Source organism: Anabrus simplex, chromosome 1, assembly GCF_040414725.1.
Source record: "Anabrus simplex isolate iqAnaSimp1 chromosome 1, ASM4041472v1, whole genome shotgun sequence".
NCBI lineage: Eukaryota > Metazoa > Arthropoda > Insecta > Orthoptera > Tettigoniidae > Anabrus > Anabrus simplex.
In genome coordinates this window covers 415,811,858-415,825,706 of record NC_090265.1, presented here as the reverse complement: position 1 = coordinate 415,825,706, position 13,849 = coordinate 415,811,858, and the positions used below count along the sequence as shown (strand labels likewise).

At 40.8% G+C, this 13,849-nt stretch overlaps 1 protein-coding gene across 1 annotated transcript in view; it reads right to left on the bottom strand.

Annotated features, from left to right (window-relative positions):
- The window catches only part of Fibp (acidic fibroblast growth factor intracellular-binding protein), a 64,538-nt gene extending 52,255 nt beyond the window's left edge, over positions 1–12,283 (bottom strand). Inside the window, exons 1-3 of the mRNA XM_067143876.2 lie at positions 12,027–12,283; positions 9,215–9,413; positions 9,001–9,120 (exon numbers count right to left, since the gene is read on the bottom strand). Of these exons, the coding sequence (XP_066999977.1) occupies positions 9,001–9,120; positions 9,215–9,413; positions 12,027–12,126 (419 nt within the window). The 5' untranslated portion in view covers positions 12,127–12,283. The remainder of the gene's footprint in view (positions 1–9,000; positions 9,121–9,214; positions 9,414–12,026) is intronic.
- Positions 12,284–13,849: the final 1,566 nt, after the last annotated feature.

Here is a 13,849-nt window from a genome sequence, read left to right as displayed (position 1 = left end):
GGTACACATAAGAAAGCGGCTTCTTTCGTCACACAGTGCAAACTGCAGAGCCTCTAAGATGGCGTAAAGCTCTGCAGTATACACGCTACATACTTTAGGAAGCGAGATCTTCGTGCTTATATCATCAATGACGAAAGAGCAACCAACATTATCTCCGATTTTAGAACCATCCGTGAAGATATGTCTCGCAGCCGGATGTTGGTGAACAAAGTCCTGGAAATACCTCCGCTAAACAGAGGAATCCGTGTTCACCTTGGTCCACAGAGCAGATCTAGACGTATATCCGGTCGCGGAACGAACCACGGAGGTACCTCGCTAAGAGTTTGTTCAAGACAACCACCGATATCAATATTCAAATCGTGACACAAGCTATCAATTCGCAACCCAACCGGCCGTGTGGTATTCGGCCGGTCTTGGCACCGCTGGTGGTATTGGTAATGATAAATGCATTGATAGCTTGGATGCAGCGGCATTTCACAAATTTTAGCAGCGTACGTCAGGATATGTCTCGCAGCCGGATGTTGGTGAACGAAGTCCTGGAAATATCTCCGATAAGCGGAGGAATCCGTGTTCACCTTGGGTCCACAGAGCAGATCTAGACGTATATCCGGTCGCGGAACCAACCACGGAGGTACCTCTCTAAGAGTTTGTTCAAGAAAACCATCGATATCAATATTCAAATCGTGACACAAGCTATCAATTCGCAACCCAACCGGCCGTGTGGTATTCGGCCGGTCTTGGCACCGCTGGTGGTATTGGGTATGATAAATGCATTGATAGCTTGGATGTAGCGGCATTTCACAAATTTTAGCAGCGTACGTGAGGAGTAACTGCTGCCTCCTTATCCGTAAAGGTGGAACTCCCGCTTCAGCGAGTAGGCTGGGAATGGGGCTAGTACGGAAAGCACCCGTTGCCAGCGTTACTCCACTATGGTGAATACTGTCTAAAAGGCTCAGCGTAGATTTTGATGCTGAGCCATAAGCCGCACTTCCATAGTCAATTCGGGAGAGGACCGTCGCCGTGTAATTTTGTAGCAGTACCCACGGTCAGCCCCCATGAAGTACCGCTGAGAAAATTAAGCATGTTAAGTCTCTTCATGCAGGCAATCTTCAACTGACGGATGTGGGGCTGCCACGTAAGTCTCTTATCAAAATGCAGACCCAGGAATCTGCAGGTGTCAACCACTGGTAAGACACTGTTTCGCAAGCGGAGCTCTGGTTTGGGATGCACTGGCGGACATCGACAGAAGTGTATAACTGAGGTCTTCGCAGCTGAAAATCGAAAACCATGTTTCAGGGCCCATCTGTCGACTCGGTTAATAGCTTGCTGTAGCTGTCTCTCAGCAAATGCCACCCTTCCGGAGCTGTAATGTAGAGCTAAGTCGTCTACATATAGCGATGGAACAACAGCGGGCCCAGCAGCAGCAACTATGCCGTTGATGGCGATTGCGAACAGTGTTACACTCAGTACAGATCCCTGAGGTACTCCATTTTCCTGAACGTAATATTGAGAAAATGCATTACCTACTCGGACTCGAAAGAGACGGAGGGACATGAAGTTCTCAATAATCGTTGGCAAATTCCCCGAAATCCCCACTGGTGTAGAGTGGAGAGAATCCCATATTGCCAGGTAGTGTCATAAGCTTTCTCCAGGTCAAAAAGCACGGCGACTAGGTGTTCCTTCCGGAGAAAGGCCTCCTGAATGGCGCTCTCCTGTCTGACCAGATGATCAGTGGCAGACCGATAAGACCGAAAACCACATTGGTAGTTAGACAAGAGACCCTCCTTTTCCATGGCCCACACAAGACGCCGGTTAACCATCCTTTCAAATAGCTTACAGAGGCCATTTGTAAGGCATATTGGCCTATAACTATCCGGAAGTTTTGGATCTTTGCCTGGCTTGGGAATTGGTATAATAATTCCCTCACGCCACTGAGATGGAAACACACCCTCACTCCATATTCTGTTGAATAGGGTGAGGATATCCTTGAGACATCTGTCAATCAGCATTTGATTATGGATTTTGTCCAGTCCAGGAGACGTATCTCCGCATAGCGCGAGTGCACTCCGCAACTCCCACTCCGTGAAGGGCACGTTGTAGGAATGCAAAGCACTAGAGGCAAAAGAGAGATGGTGTGCTTCTGCTTCGCGCTCAATTGGAAGGAATGCAGGGTCGTATCTCCTAGAGATGGACGTATCTGCAAAATGTGACGCGATGTGGTCTGCAATGACTGAAGGAATCGTAACTATATCTCCATTAATGGAGATTCTGGGTACTGAGTCGCACTCATCTGGGGCAATGATTAATGGCTGACAAATGAAGTGATATTGGAGAGTGATGCTGGAATGAAAGATGACGGAGAAAACCAGAGTACCCGGAGAAAAACCTGTGCTGCCCCCACTTTGTCCAGCACAAATCTCACATGGAGTGACCAGGATTTGAACCACAGAACCCAGCGGTGAGAGGCCAGTGCGCTGCCACCTTAGCCACAGAGGCTTCCCCAATCCACTGGTTTTTTTTTTTTTTGCTAGGGGCTTTACGTCGCACCGACACAGATAGGTCTTATGGCGACGATGGGATAGGAAAGGCCTAGGAGTTGGAAGGAAGCGGCCGTGGCCTTAATTAAGGTACAGCCCCAGCATTTGCCTGGTGTGAAAATGGGAAACCACGGAAAACCATTTTCAGGGCTACCGATAGTGGGATTCGAACCTACTATCTCCCGGATGCAAGCTCACAGCCGCGCGCCTCTACGCGCACGGCCAACTCGCCCGGTCAATCCACTGTTAAAATGTAGAGAAATATACTGCCAATAGTAACGGAACAACGTAAAAATAGGTGAATAAAATTTGTAGTGATCATGAAAGAAGTTCCATGTTGTCATGCAGATCTGTTTTGACAGATACTGGCATCTGGACCTACTAATGCTATCTGTAAAATCTGAGTACAGTACAAAGTCCAACATTTTTAGATCTTTACAAGAACCATTGTCAGCTGTAGTAGCCATTGTGAAGTAGTGTGCTAGATCACAGCAATCTAGTAGCCAAAGTTGTTGCTTTTTGACAGATACTGGCATCTGGACCTACTAATGCTATCTGTAAAATCTGAGTACAGTACAAAGTCCAACATTTTTAGATCTTTACAAGAACCATTGTCAGCTGTAGTAGCCATTGTGAAGTAGTGTGCTAGATCACAGCAATCTAGTAGCCAAAGTTGTTGCTTTCATAGCACTACACAGGGTTACGGATGATAAAGTAACAGATCCAGTGATTTTATTTAGAAAATTCAAATACTGGCATATTGTAATGAAATGTTCTAGTTACACTTTTACTGCCTGGTTCTGCAGTTCTCCTCTTCAGTCCTGTCTCAGACTACATTTCAGCCGCTTTATGAAGAAAAAATTCTCACTGCTCAACAAAGAAAAATTTAAAAATGCTAAACGACATTTAAATGCCTATGTCTGTTAAATACTACATACAAATGAACAGACTGATTTGGAGAGTGATGGCAAAATATGTGATATAGTATCCTGCGGGCTAGTACAACAGTGCTCATTCAACTTATGGAACAAGGCATAATGTAGAGCAGCCCTGTCCAACGCAGCGCCCGAGGTGCCCTTTTATGGCGCCCTCCGCAATTAATTTCCAAATTCAATTTTATTTAATATTTGAAAACAATACTTTTGGATTTCAATAAATATTCTTACTTTTCTCTTAAAAATTCCGTCCTCAAAGTCAGGAAATTTGTATATCCGTACCTCCAAATACACAAAGAGCTTTGAGTGAGTTATAAATGTGATCTAGGCCTAACTGACTCGTGTCCGCAATTAGTGAAGAAATAGAAGAAAGGTTCAGAAAGAGAGCTATTCGACATGTAAGTAGTTGCGACAAAGGGAAATCCTCCACAAACCTCTCACTGTGGGGGTGCTAGCGCCAGGTATAAGGTCCTCTCTACTCACGGAGCCAAATATAGCCACATATTTATTCTGCCAAACAGAACCGCTTCCTTATGGTTCACTTGATTGCAATGCCATAAACTACCCACCATGACAGAGTTTCACCAGGACGACAATGGGACACCCAATTTGCCCACAAAGTAACTTTAATCCCAACAAAGCTGTGCCGTAAACAATGAACAAATGATTTAGGAAAGTCTTGCAGTTGAATGTTCCCAGTTCCTAGCTTTCAGGCGAACATTCAGTATTACTTGTGAGCTTATACAGGGCTTATGAAATACGTTTTGAGAGCGTTGTGTTGTGATAAGTTGTACATTCAAAATGTTTCGTGTGCTTTTTTTTTCATTACTATTTAAACTTTAAATTATTCAGTTTATAATCAGTTATATTTCATTAAACATAACTCTTCTTAACATTGCTAAAAGGCAAAGAAATTATAACTTTAACAGTGAATGGGAGGACCAGTATTGTTTTATTGAAAACAAAGGAAAATCTGTGTGTTTATTGTGTAATGCTAGTGTGTCTGTTCCTAAAAGAAGTAATGTACAACGACATTTTTTGACTAATCACAAAAAACTTGACAGTGAATTTCCTGTTAATTCTGAACTAAGAAAACACAAAGTGAAAGATCTAAAATCTAAATTAGCATTGCAACAATGTGCGTTTAAGAAGCCAGTTCAGCAAACGCGTAACGCGACAATAGCTTACAAAGTTTGTTACGTCTTAGCTAAAAGGAAAAAAGCTTTCAGTGATGGGGAAGTAGTGAAAGAAGCTATGCTAAATGCCGCTGAATCTCTCTTCGAATCTCACAAAGACAAATCTGAATTGATATCTTCAAACAAAGGACTTCAGTTGTCTCACCAAACTGTTGCTAGGCGGGTTGAACAGTTTTCTAATAATATGGAATCTCAATTACATCAGGATTTGAAATCGTGTGAACATTTTTCACTCCAGTTTGATGAAAGTGCTGATATGTCTGACACTGCTGAGTTGTGTGTATTTGCTAGAATGGTTTTTTAATGATTTTGCAGTAAAGGAAGAATTTGTCAAGCTATTGCCACTTCATGGACGTACTAGGGGAGAAGACATATTTAATGCTTTCGTTAAATTCACCAAAGAGAGTAACTTACCACTGTCAAAGCTTGTCGCTATAACAACAGATGGGGCACCGTCTATGACTGGCAGAAATAACGGATTTCTTTCTCTTTGAGCTAAGGATGAATCATTTCCAAAATTTCTTTCTTATCATTGTATTATTCACCAGGAAGCTTTATGCGCAAAGGTTTTAAAGTTCGATCGTGTCATGAAAATTGTAACTCATGTCGTGAATTATATAAGATCGTCATCTACTCGTCATCGATTGTTCAGAAATATTTTAAGTATGTCAGATTCGGAGTATGGTGACGTCATCCTTCATGCAGACGTAAGGTGGCTTAGTAGGGGGAAAACACTCGAACGGTTTTGCTGCCTGTTGGATGAGATACGAGACTTTATAAAATCATCTCCTGGGAAATATTATCATGAACTTGATGATATATCTTGGCTAATCGAATTAGCATTCTTGGCAGACATCACCTCAAAATTAAATGAGTTAAATCTCGAATTGCAAGGAAAAGATCATAATATTTCAGGTATGATAAGTATTGTCAATGCATTTGAAAAGAAACTTAAGGTATGGATTGTCCATTTAAATAGAAATTCCCTTTCACATTTTCCAAATTTGAAATCTATGGCAGATACAGTAAATGGCGGCAAGCGTGATTTTTCATCTCTTGCTAAACATCTTGAAACTCTTGGGTCCGAATTTGGTAGCAGATTTAGCCAGTTTTCAATGCTTGATCCAGTGATCATGTTTGTCAATAATCCCTTCGCTTCTGTTGACGTTTGTGGGCTTGGAGGGAGTGTGTGTGAAATATTCGAAAATTATAATCCTGAAGAATTAGAAATGGAAATTTTAAGCTTTCAGTCAGACCTTTCTTTGAAATCCTCCTACGCAAGATGTGGCAATTACTGGACTCTGGTGGATGGTAAAAAATATCCCATTACCCGCAGTGTTGCTCTGAAGATGCAATCTTGTTTTGGTTCAACCTATCTTTGTGAAGTCGCGTTTTCGACTATGAACATAATAAAAACAAATACCGATCCTGCCTGACAGACTCACACCTGGATGACGCGTTAAGAGCAGCCTGTTCCAGTTACACACCAGACTTTCCTCAACTTGTAGCGAGCATGCAGTGCCAGATTTCACATTAATTATATGAGTAAATATATTTTCATATAATTTTTAATTCTAGATATTTTATTATTATTATTATTATTATTATTATTATTATTATTATTATATAGTCGTCGTAGTACCGATAACAGTAGTCGAATTAGTGGAATCGTACCTGGCGCCCGCATACTCTTAGTTATCATGTGAATGTGCTCGCGTAACAACGAACGTTGGACAGCCCTGATGTAGAGTATGAAATGCCATAATCAGAAATTGTTTTCTCAGGTAATCAATTGGGAGTAATACAGACTAGTGGAAAACAGTCCTGTCAAAGATGGGATTTTTAACATACCGGTAGTGGAAACCAGGAACAAAGTCCTGATTTTTACTTCACAAAGGGATTGAAGTAAATTGTAGACCATACCCGACGCAGCTTACAACGAACCTGATTTTGATCCAGTTCAAAATGATAATGAAATGTTAGTGCATTGTCCAAATGTTCCCAGGTGGGAAACCATATTGATTGACGAAGCCAGTATATGACTGATAATGACCAAAATGAATGCTGGTTATAAAATGCTGGACAACAATTAACTAGCTCTACAGTTGACAGTTGTATAAGTGTCAATGATGTAATAACACGTTTTCACAAATTATTGATCTCGAAAGACACAACTGCACCCACTCGGAGGTGAGACTACACAAGTGTACAACATGCAGTGATATGTTGTCATGAAACAAACTTGGAAATAACCTATATAATAATGCTCCTCAGGACCTGTTCACCTGATGAGTTAAATTGAACATTGTCCCTGCATTGCAGGAAGCCATAGCCCTTAGGGAATTTAGAAGGCTATTTATTCATTATTATTATTCACAGTTTACATACCATATAATGAGAACCCAAAGATGAAGAAGCTGTTACTGATGGAGGATAATGAAGCTGAAACAATACTATCAGGGTACAGTGGGTGGTTCGGTAGGGCAAAAATAATTAGACCTTGTGCAAGAAGTACAGAATATGAGGGCCTGCTTCGCATAAAAGCATTTAAGAGTACTCAACAAAATGCAGATAACATTTTAAAATATGTATAGAGTGTGTGTATGTCTACCTCCTTAGTCCTGTTTCTTAATACAGTGTTGGGGATAAAATAAAAAGAATTTGTCTGTCTGTTAGGTCATCAGCCGAGAGGCTGGTTGGATCCTCAAATAGCACCAGCAAAGGTTATGCGGTTATAAGGAAACCCCAAAAACCAATGGCAGCACCAAACTGAGGCGTACTAGGCAAGATGAGGAGTGAAGTAGTTTGCCATTGCTTTCCTCACTGGGTCAGAAAGTACTACTGCAGCACCTTTCATAACACTCAGATGCACTAGTCATGCTCTGAATGTCATTACTCAGCACTACCCACACCCCAGCAACTTCCATACTGTCACAGCCATGGATGTTGACTGGGACTTTGGTGGAAGCTACACTTTACTCTGGCCTGTGCCAAGAGATGGATGCAAAAGTACTGTATCCATCAGGAAATGACAGCAGGCAAAAAATGAATTTATATGGCATGTTTCTATGGCTGGATGCCCTTCCTGTTGCCAAACTCAGTTGAGTAGCTAATGAAGATGAGTTCAATGATGGTGAATGGAACTGGTTGGATGGAATCAGCTATGGCCTATGAATAGGAACGCCCTGATATTTCCCTGGAAGTGAAAAGGGGAAACCACAGAAAACTGACAGCCGATGGTGGAGCTCGAAACCATGTGTCTTCCGAATGCAGAGCTTGGCTCCATAGCCATAGCGCATCACACACAGCCACTCCACTCAGTATATAGCAGGGTATTTAACCGATATATGCTATTTGCTTTACGTCACAACGACAGAGATATGTCTTACGGCGACGATGTGACAGGAATTGGAAGGAAGCGGCCGTGGCCTTAATTAAGGTACAGCCCCGGCATTTGCCTGGTGTGAAAATGGGAAACCACGGAAAACTATCTTCAGGGCTCCCGACAGTGGGGCTCAAACCCACTATCTCCCGATTACTGGATACTGGCCGCACTTAAGCGACTGCAGCTATCGAGCTCAGTAACTGATATATGAATGTACTGTTCAGATACCGTATTAGTTAATATAATCAAGAACTGGGTATACCATTTTGTAAACATCACGTTATGTCATTATCCATTCATTCCAGTATTCATCACAGTCAGAATCCCTGACTCCTAATGCATAACTGAGGTTCCACTGTAGTAATAATTAGTAGTGCTGTACGTTATATCCCCTTAAATGCCTGAGTAGCAATCATCTTTGGAAGCCAAGGCCCATAATAGGTCGTCGTATGTACCACAGGGGAGAAGTTCATAAAAAGAGTATTGGAATTTTTCCTGAAAAGAAATTCTTCCATGTATCACAAACTCCACTGATACAATACCTCTCATGGAAGTTCCTTTAAATGCCCACTGATTCCATTGTTCAATCTTGAGCACGGAAGACAAATGCTCAACCAGCTGTGCCACACAGCAAGCCATTTACTGTGCAGTTTGACTATGTTAAAACCTGTTGAAATACTTAATACCAAACAAAAGATGACAATAAGATGATTACCTCACCTTTAACACCTTACAACAGTTAATTTACAGGCAAATTTTCATGTCTATTTCAGATATAACAACAACTCAAAGGAAATAGACATGATAATCTGCCTGTAAATTAACTGTACAGGTTTCAATATAATAAGAGGCACATCAAACTGGTAAGTTAAGGCAATACAGTCATACTCATGTTAGTATGTATTCTTATAAGTTCAGATAACAACAGTCAAATATTTTTAACATACCGACATGATTTCAAGAGAACTCCTGTTTTATCAGCAACTTCATCAAGGTCTTTTCTGTGCCGAGAGGATAATTTCTTTCCCAGCAATTCACGAACAACAGCATCATCAAACTCGTAATACCTATCAAAATACTACAATATTACAACCTTCACTGAACTGTCACTCGTTACTGTATCAAATTCCCATTAGAACACACAAAGATTACCGTACTTACTTCTCAATGAGAAACTGTCGAGTCTGAGGTTCAATCTGGAATGCCAACTGTTCAGATAATTTGGGAGGATTATGCAACAATCTCTCCAACAAACTGTATGTGCGGTAATGATCCAGCACATCTGAGGCTAAAAGGTCCAATGAAGCACCAGTCTGTAGAGTAATTCCACTCTTATTCAAAGCCTGTACAGCTTCTGATGCTGTGAAAAGGAAGAACATTCTATAAATATTTCAACAAACTGAGGAAAAGCAAAGACAATAAACATTTTTTTTTTAAATAGGCTATATTTTTATGGCTCAGGATAACAGACATTGTAGTTTTTATGAGTTTATATTACATGAAATGAGACAAACAGTAGGAAAACTTTGAACCTCACTGTCGGCAGCCCTGACGATTGTTTTCCGTGGATCGCCATTTTCGCACTTGGTAAAAGTCAGGACTGTACCTTAATAAAGGCCGCGGTTGCCTCCTTCCCACTCGTAGCCCTTAAATTTTAAACGTAGAAAAGCTTAATATGGTACGGTATCCTCGTTCAACACCAATTATTAAATTCAATTCAAACTTCTAACACTTCTGTTTGCTAGACGTATGTACTTGTAGAATTCTTTGCAAAGAAATCAATAGAATAGGGTATGAAGCATATATGAATGTTAAATAGGCATTATAATGTATTTTCAAGGCCAAAACATAACAGATAGGCCTACACAGTTGTACTTCCCTGTATGTACTATGATGCAATTATGGACAATGACCAGCACCAACTAAGCAACACTCAATTTTATATTTTAAGCTAGAGATTTATTTCAAATTCCTGTGAATTTTGAGACACTAAATATTATTTTATGATCTAACACCATGGTTCAAAAGGTTTGGAAATCTGAAAGTACCTAATTATAAAATAACTTTTTTCTTCTTTTTTGTTACTTGTTTAATGTCGCACTAACACATCAAAGGATTTTGGCAATGGAGGGATGGTTGCATATTTTGTGCTGGTCATTGGGAAGGTAGTATTTGAGAGATAGTGGGTTTGAATCCCACCGTCAGTAGTCTTGAAGATGGTTTTCCATTGTTTCCCTATTTCACACCAAGCAAATGCTGGAAGCAGTATCATAATTAAGGTCATGGCCAATACCTTCCTAATCCTAGCCCTTTCCTGTCCTCTCCTCACGTTGCCGAAACTTTTGATGTATTGTTAGTGCAACGTTAAATCACTATTTGAAAAAAAAAAAAAAAAGGAAACCCTATTTTCCACTGATAACATTTCCTTTTCTAGTACCGGTAGTCCTTTTCATTTACTTTCCACTGACACTTTATCAACCTTTAGAAGCATGTATCACCACCTATTACTGTAATCATATCTTCCAATGTCTCAGGCATTCTCTTGATTCATGTTGCAATCCTGGCCTGTGGAATATGCTTCCAACCTTCTTGTAGAGCCCCTGCAGGTCCTGTAGTATATCTAAATAATGCCAGTAGACCCTTCTTCCCAATTCATCTCATAAATGCTCACTGGGATTCTCATCCAGGCTACAAACAGGCCAAATCATTACATGAATCCCAACTTCATTTCAATACTGTTGCACAAACTAGGTACCATATGCATCAGCATTGTCAGCCATTAGCCATAAAACTTTCACTGATAAATGGAGCACGAGACAGAACATTCTCTTCAAAGGTTTCATTCACATATTGATGCAGAGCATTGTAAGGGCCTCATGCTCCATGAAGACTGGCTCCATCCTTGTCATCAAGCTTATTCTTACTGCACTGCACAGAACCTCCCGGAAAAGCTGTACTGTCTGAAGCTAGGTGAAAATGCACGGCGAGGGTGATGTCTTTCACCAAGTTCTCCTCCGCCCCCTTTCTCTACATAGGCCTATAGAATTTTTGGGCCAATTAACTGGAACTCATCAGTTAACAATACTTGCTTTCACTGTTGTAATGTCCAGTCATGATGCTTTATCATGTAACACAAATGAACAATATCATGTTGTCGGGTCAGTTTGGGACCTGAAACAGACTGGCTTCTAACCTTCTTTCGACTTGCTGGAGACAATTTAGGATTTCAATGGCAGAGGTGCGACAGTCATGGAAAACTGCAGAAGTAAAACTGACAGATGTGTTTCTAAATCCATTTCATTGGCAGAAAAACATTACTGAGTGGGTGAAGAGCAGAGGTGGGTGGGGAAAGTGCATAATAAACTTCAATGCAAGTTATTCTGTAAAAAGACGCTCCAGGCCATAAGAGCAAGAGATAGTGAACAGAATAAAGCCAGTGTCATTAACCTCCTCCTCCTCCTCCTCCTTCCTCTTCCCAATTTCCTGGGGTTGGCACTCTGTATGGATTTAGCTCAGTTTTACAGCTGCATGCCTTTCCTGATGTCAACTGTAAGTACAGTGATGTATTCACTGTGGTGGTTTGTAGTCTGATGTGTTGTATAAAAACGATGTGTATTAAGACAAACAAAGTCCCTCTAGCAGTGCAGCACAAATAATAAAAACACCTGAAGGAAAATTATAAAAGTATTCTTATATATACTGGGAGCATTCGGTTGTATGTTGTCAACTTTTTCTTGTCTCACAAGAGCCCTATTTTATCATACTATAGTTTTAATTTGTGATTTTTGCAGGTAGGCCTTATTTCATTTTATAGAAGAATCATAGATTGTTTCTCATTCTCAAACTTTTCAAAACTTCACCTCAATATGTTCCCTGTTTTCAGCTCCTGAACAGTAACCTGAATATTTTCCATCAAACTTTTGAAATTCTATCTCAGGATCAAACTAAAATTATCATACAAATCTCCACTTACAAGAATATCCATCGACCCATAGCTTGTAGACATCAGGGTCAACAAGGGTATAATTACTAATAAAGACGTCAACGTCAGGATGCATGATTTCTTTACTCATATTCGGCAAAAAAAGCACGGTCAAATTAACTCTATTGAAACATAATTACTGCCTGTGATAGAGCAGCCCCTCTACCACGTGCAAAGCAACCATACGCAAACATACTACGCAGCATATAGATCACAACTTTACAACTCAGACAACTGTCAACAACTAAGCGCACGCACATCTCATAGCAAAGAGTTTAAATAATAGGGTAGACAGTTGAAGCAGTGTGGACAGGACAGCTGCGATAACTGCGACATCTTGCGGTGAACCTTTTGGATAACGGACGTGTCATTAGTGGTGGGATCGGAGCGGAGCAGTTGTTGTGACGTCATCACACGGTCTTCGGAGACGCCGAGGTGCCGGAATTTAGTCCCACAGGAGTTATTTTACGTGCCAGTAAATCTACCGACACGAGGCTGTCGTATTTGAGCACCTTCAAATACCACCGGACTGAGCCAGGATCGAACCTGCCTAGTTGGGGTTAGAAGGCCAGCGCCTTAACCGTCTGAGCCACTCAGCCCGGCACTTGTTCCAAGGACAAACATTCCACTTTCATAGGGCTAACTGGCCTAAACTGTTTGGTAGGGGGATGCTGAAAAGTTTATACACTTTGGCTGCATGTTTCTGAACACTGAATAATGCCAGTCTTGGGCAAGTGCTCTAATGCGTAGCTTACAGCAGCAATATGCTTACAACAAGCCTTGGGACCTGCTCCAGCAAAACGTTCACATTCCCCTTCTATAATATCACGAGGTAATCGTAAAATAAACTTCACATTATAGGTCTTATGTTTTGTGTACTCGGATTTCACAGCACTGCATTTTAGAATTTCAACCTTTTATAAACAAAGCAAACTTTCCACTGAAAAGTCTGTATCCAACATAACACAATGATTTGTAGTTGGAAACTATTTCCGATTTTCAAAATGCGAAATAATCCATTAGATGCAAATTTGTGATAGTGATCTTCACCTTATGGCTGATGGTCAAATATTCAAAGGAACTGGCACTGGGAAACTCAACAATATTTACATGCCTTTGGTGGTGTACAGAGGCTGTATCTGCAGTTTCATGTAAGCCATCAACCTTAAAAAATACACGAATCGAAGTCTAAAAGCAAGGGGAGCAAGTGGATGTTTAAGTAAATATCTATTTATGATTTAAGTCTTGTGGAAATATATTTATATATTTATCAATGTACAATACTCAAGTAATTGTTAACTTAAGGAAAAGGCATGCTGACTCCTATCTAATTACCGCTGCACCGGTACTAATTCTTCCTTCCTCCCGCTAGTTTTAGCGTTTCTGGTCCGTAGCTCATTTTGCAGCTGTTCAAGGCTTAAACGCTGAAAATCGTCCGTAATATACCAGGGGATATACCTATACAATTAATTAATATAGTCTTGTAGTAAAACTAGAGAAGATACAATCGACTTTAGCTCAGAAAAGTCTGTCACATTCTATACATTACTCGCAGCTGACTGGGATAAACATAAGACGATCGCCTTGCGCTTACCCAGTACTACACGAGCGCTATCTGGTGCGAACTTTCTCTGCCTACATCCCAACGAGCTAGAATAACATAGAGGGGCTGTATACCTGACATCAGCGCTCCCTGCTTGAAGCAAGTTGATAAGAGGCAGCCATGTTAACGGTTGTCAAAACAAAGCGAATTGGCGCGAGAGCATATGTTGAGGTGACAGGGAGATCGTGCATGCCAATTTAATTCCCTAAGT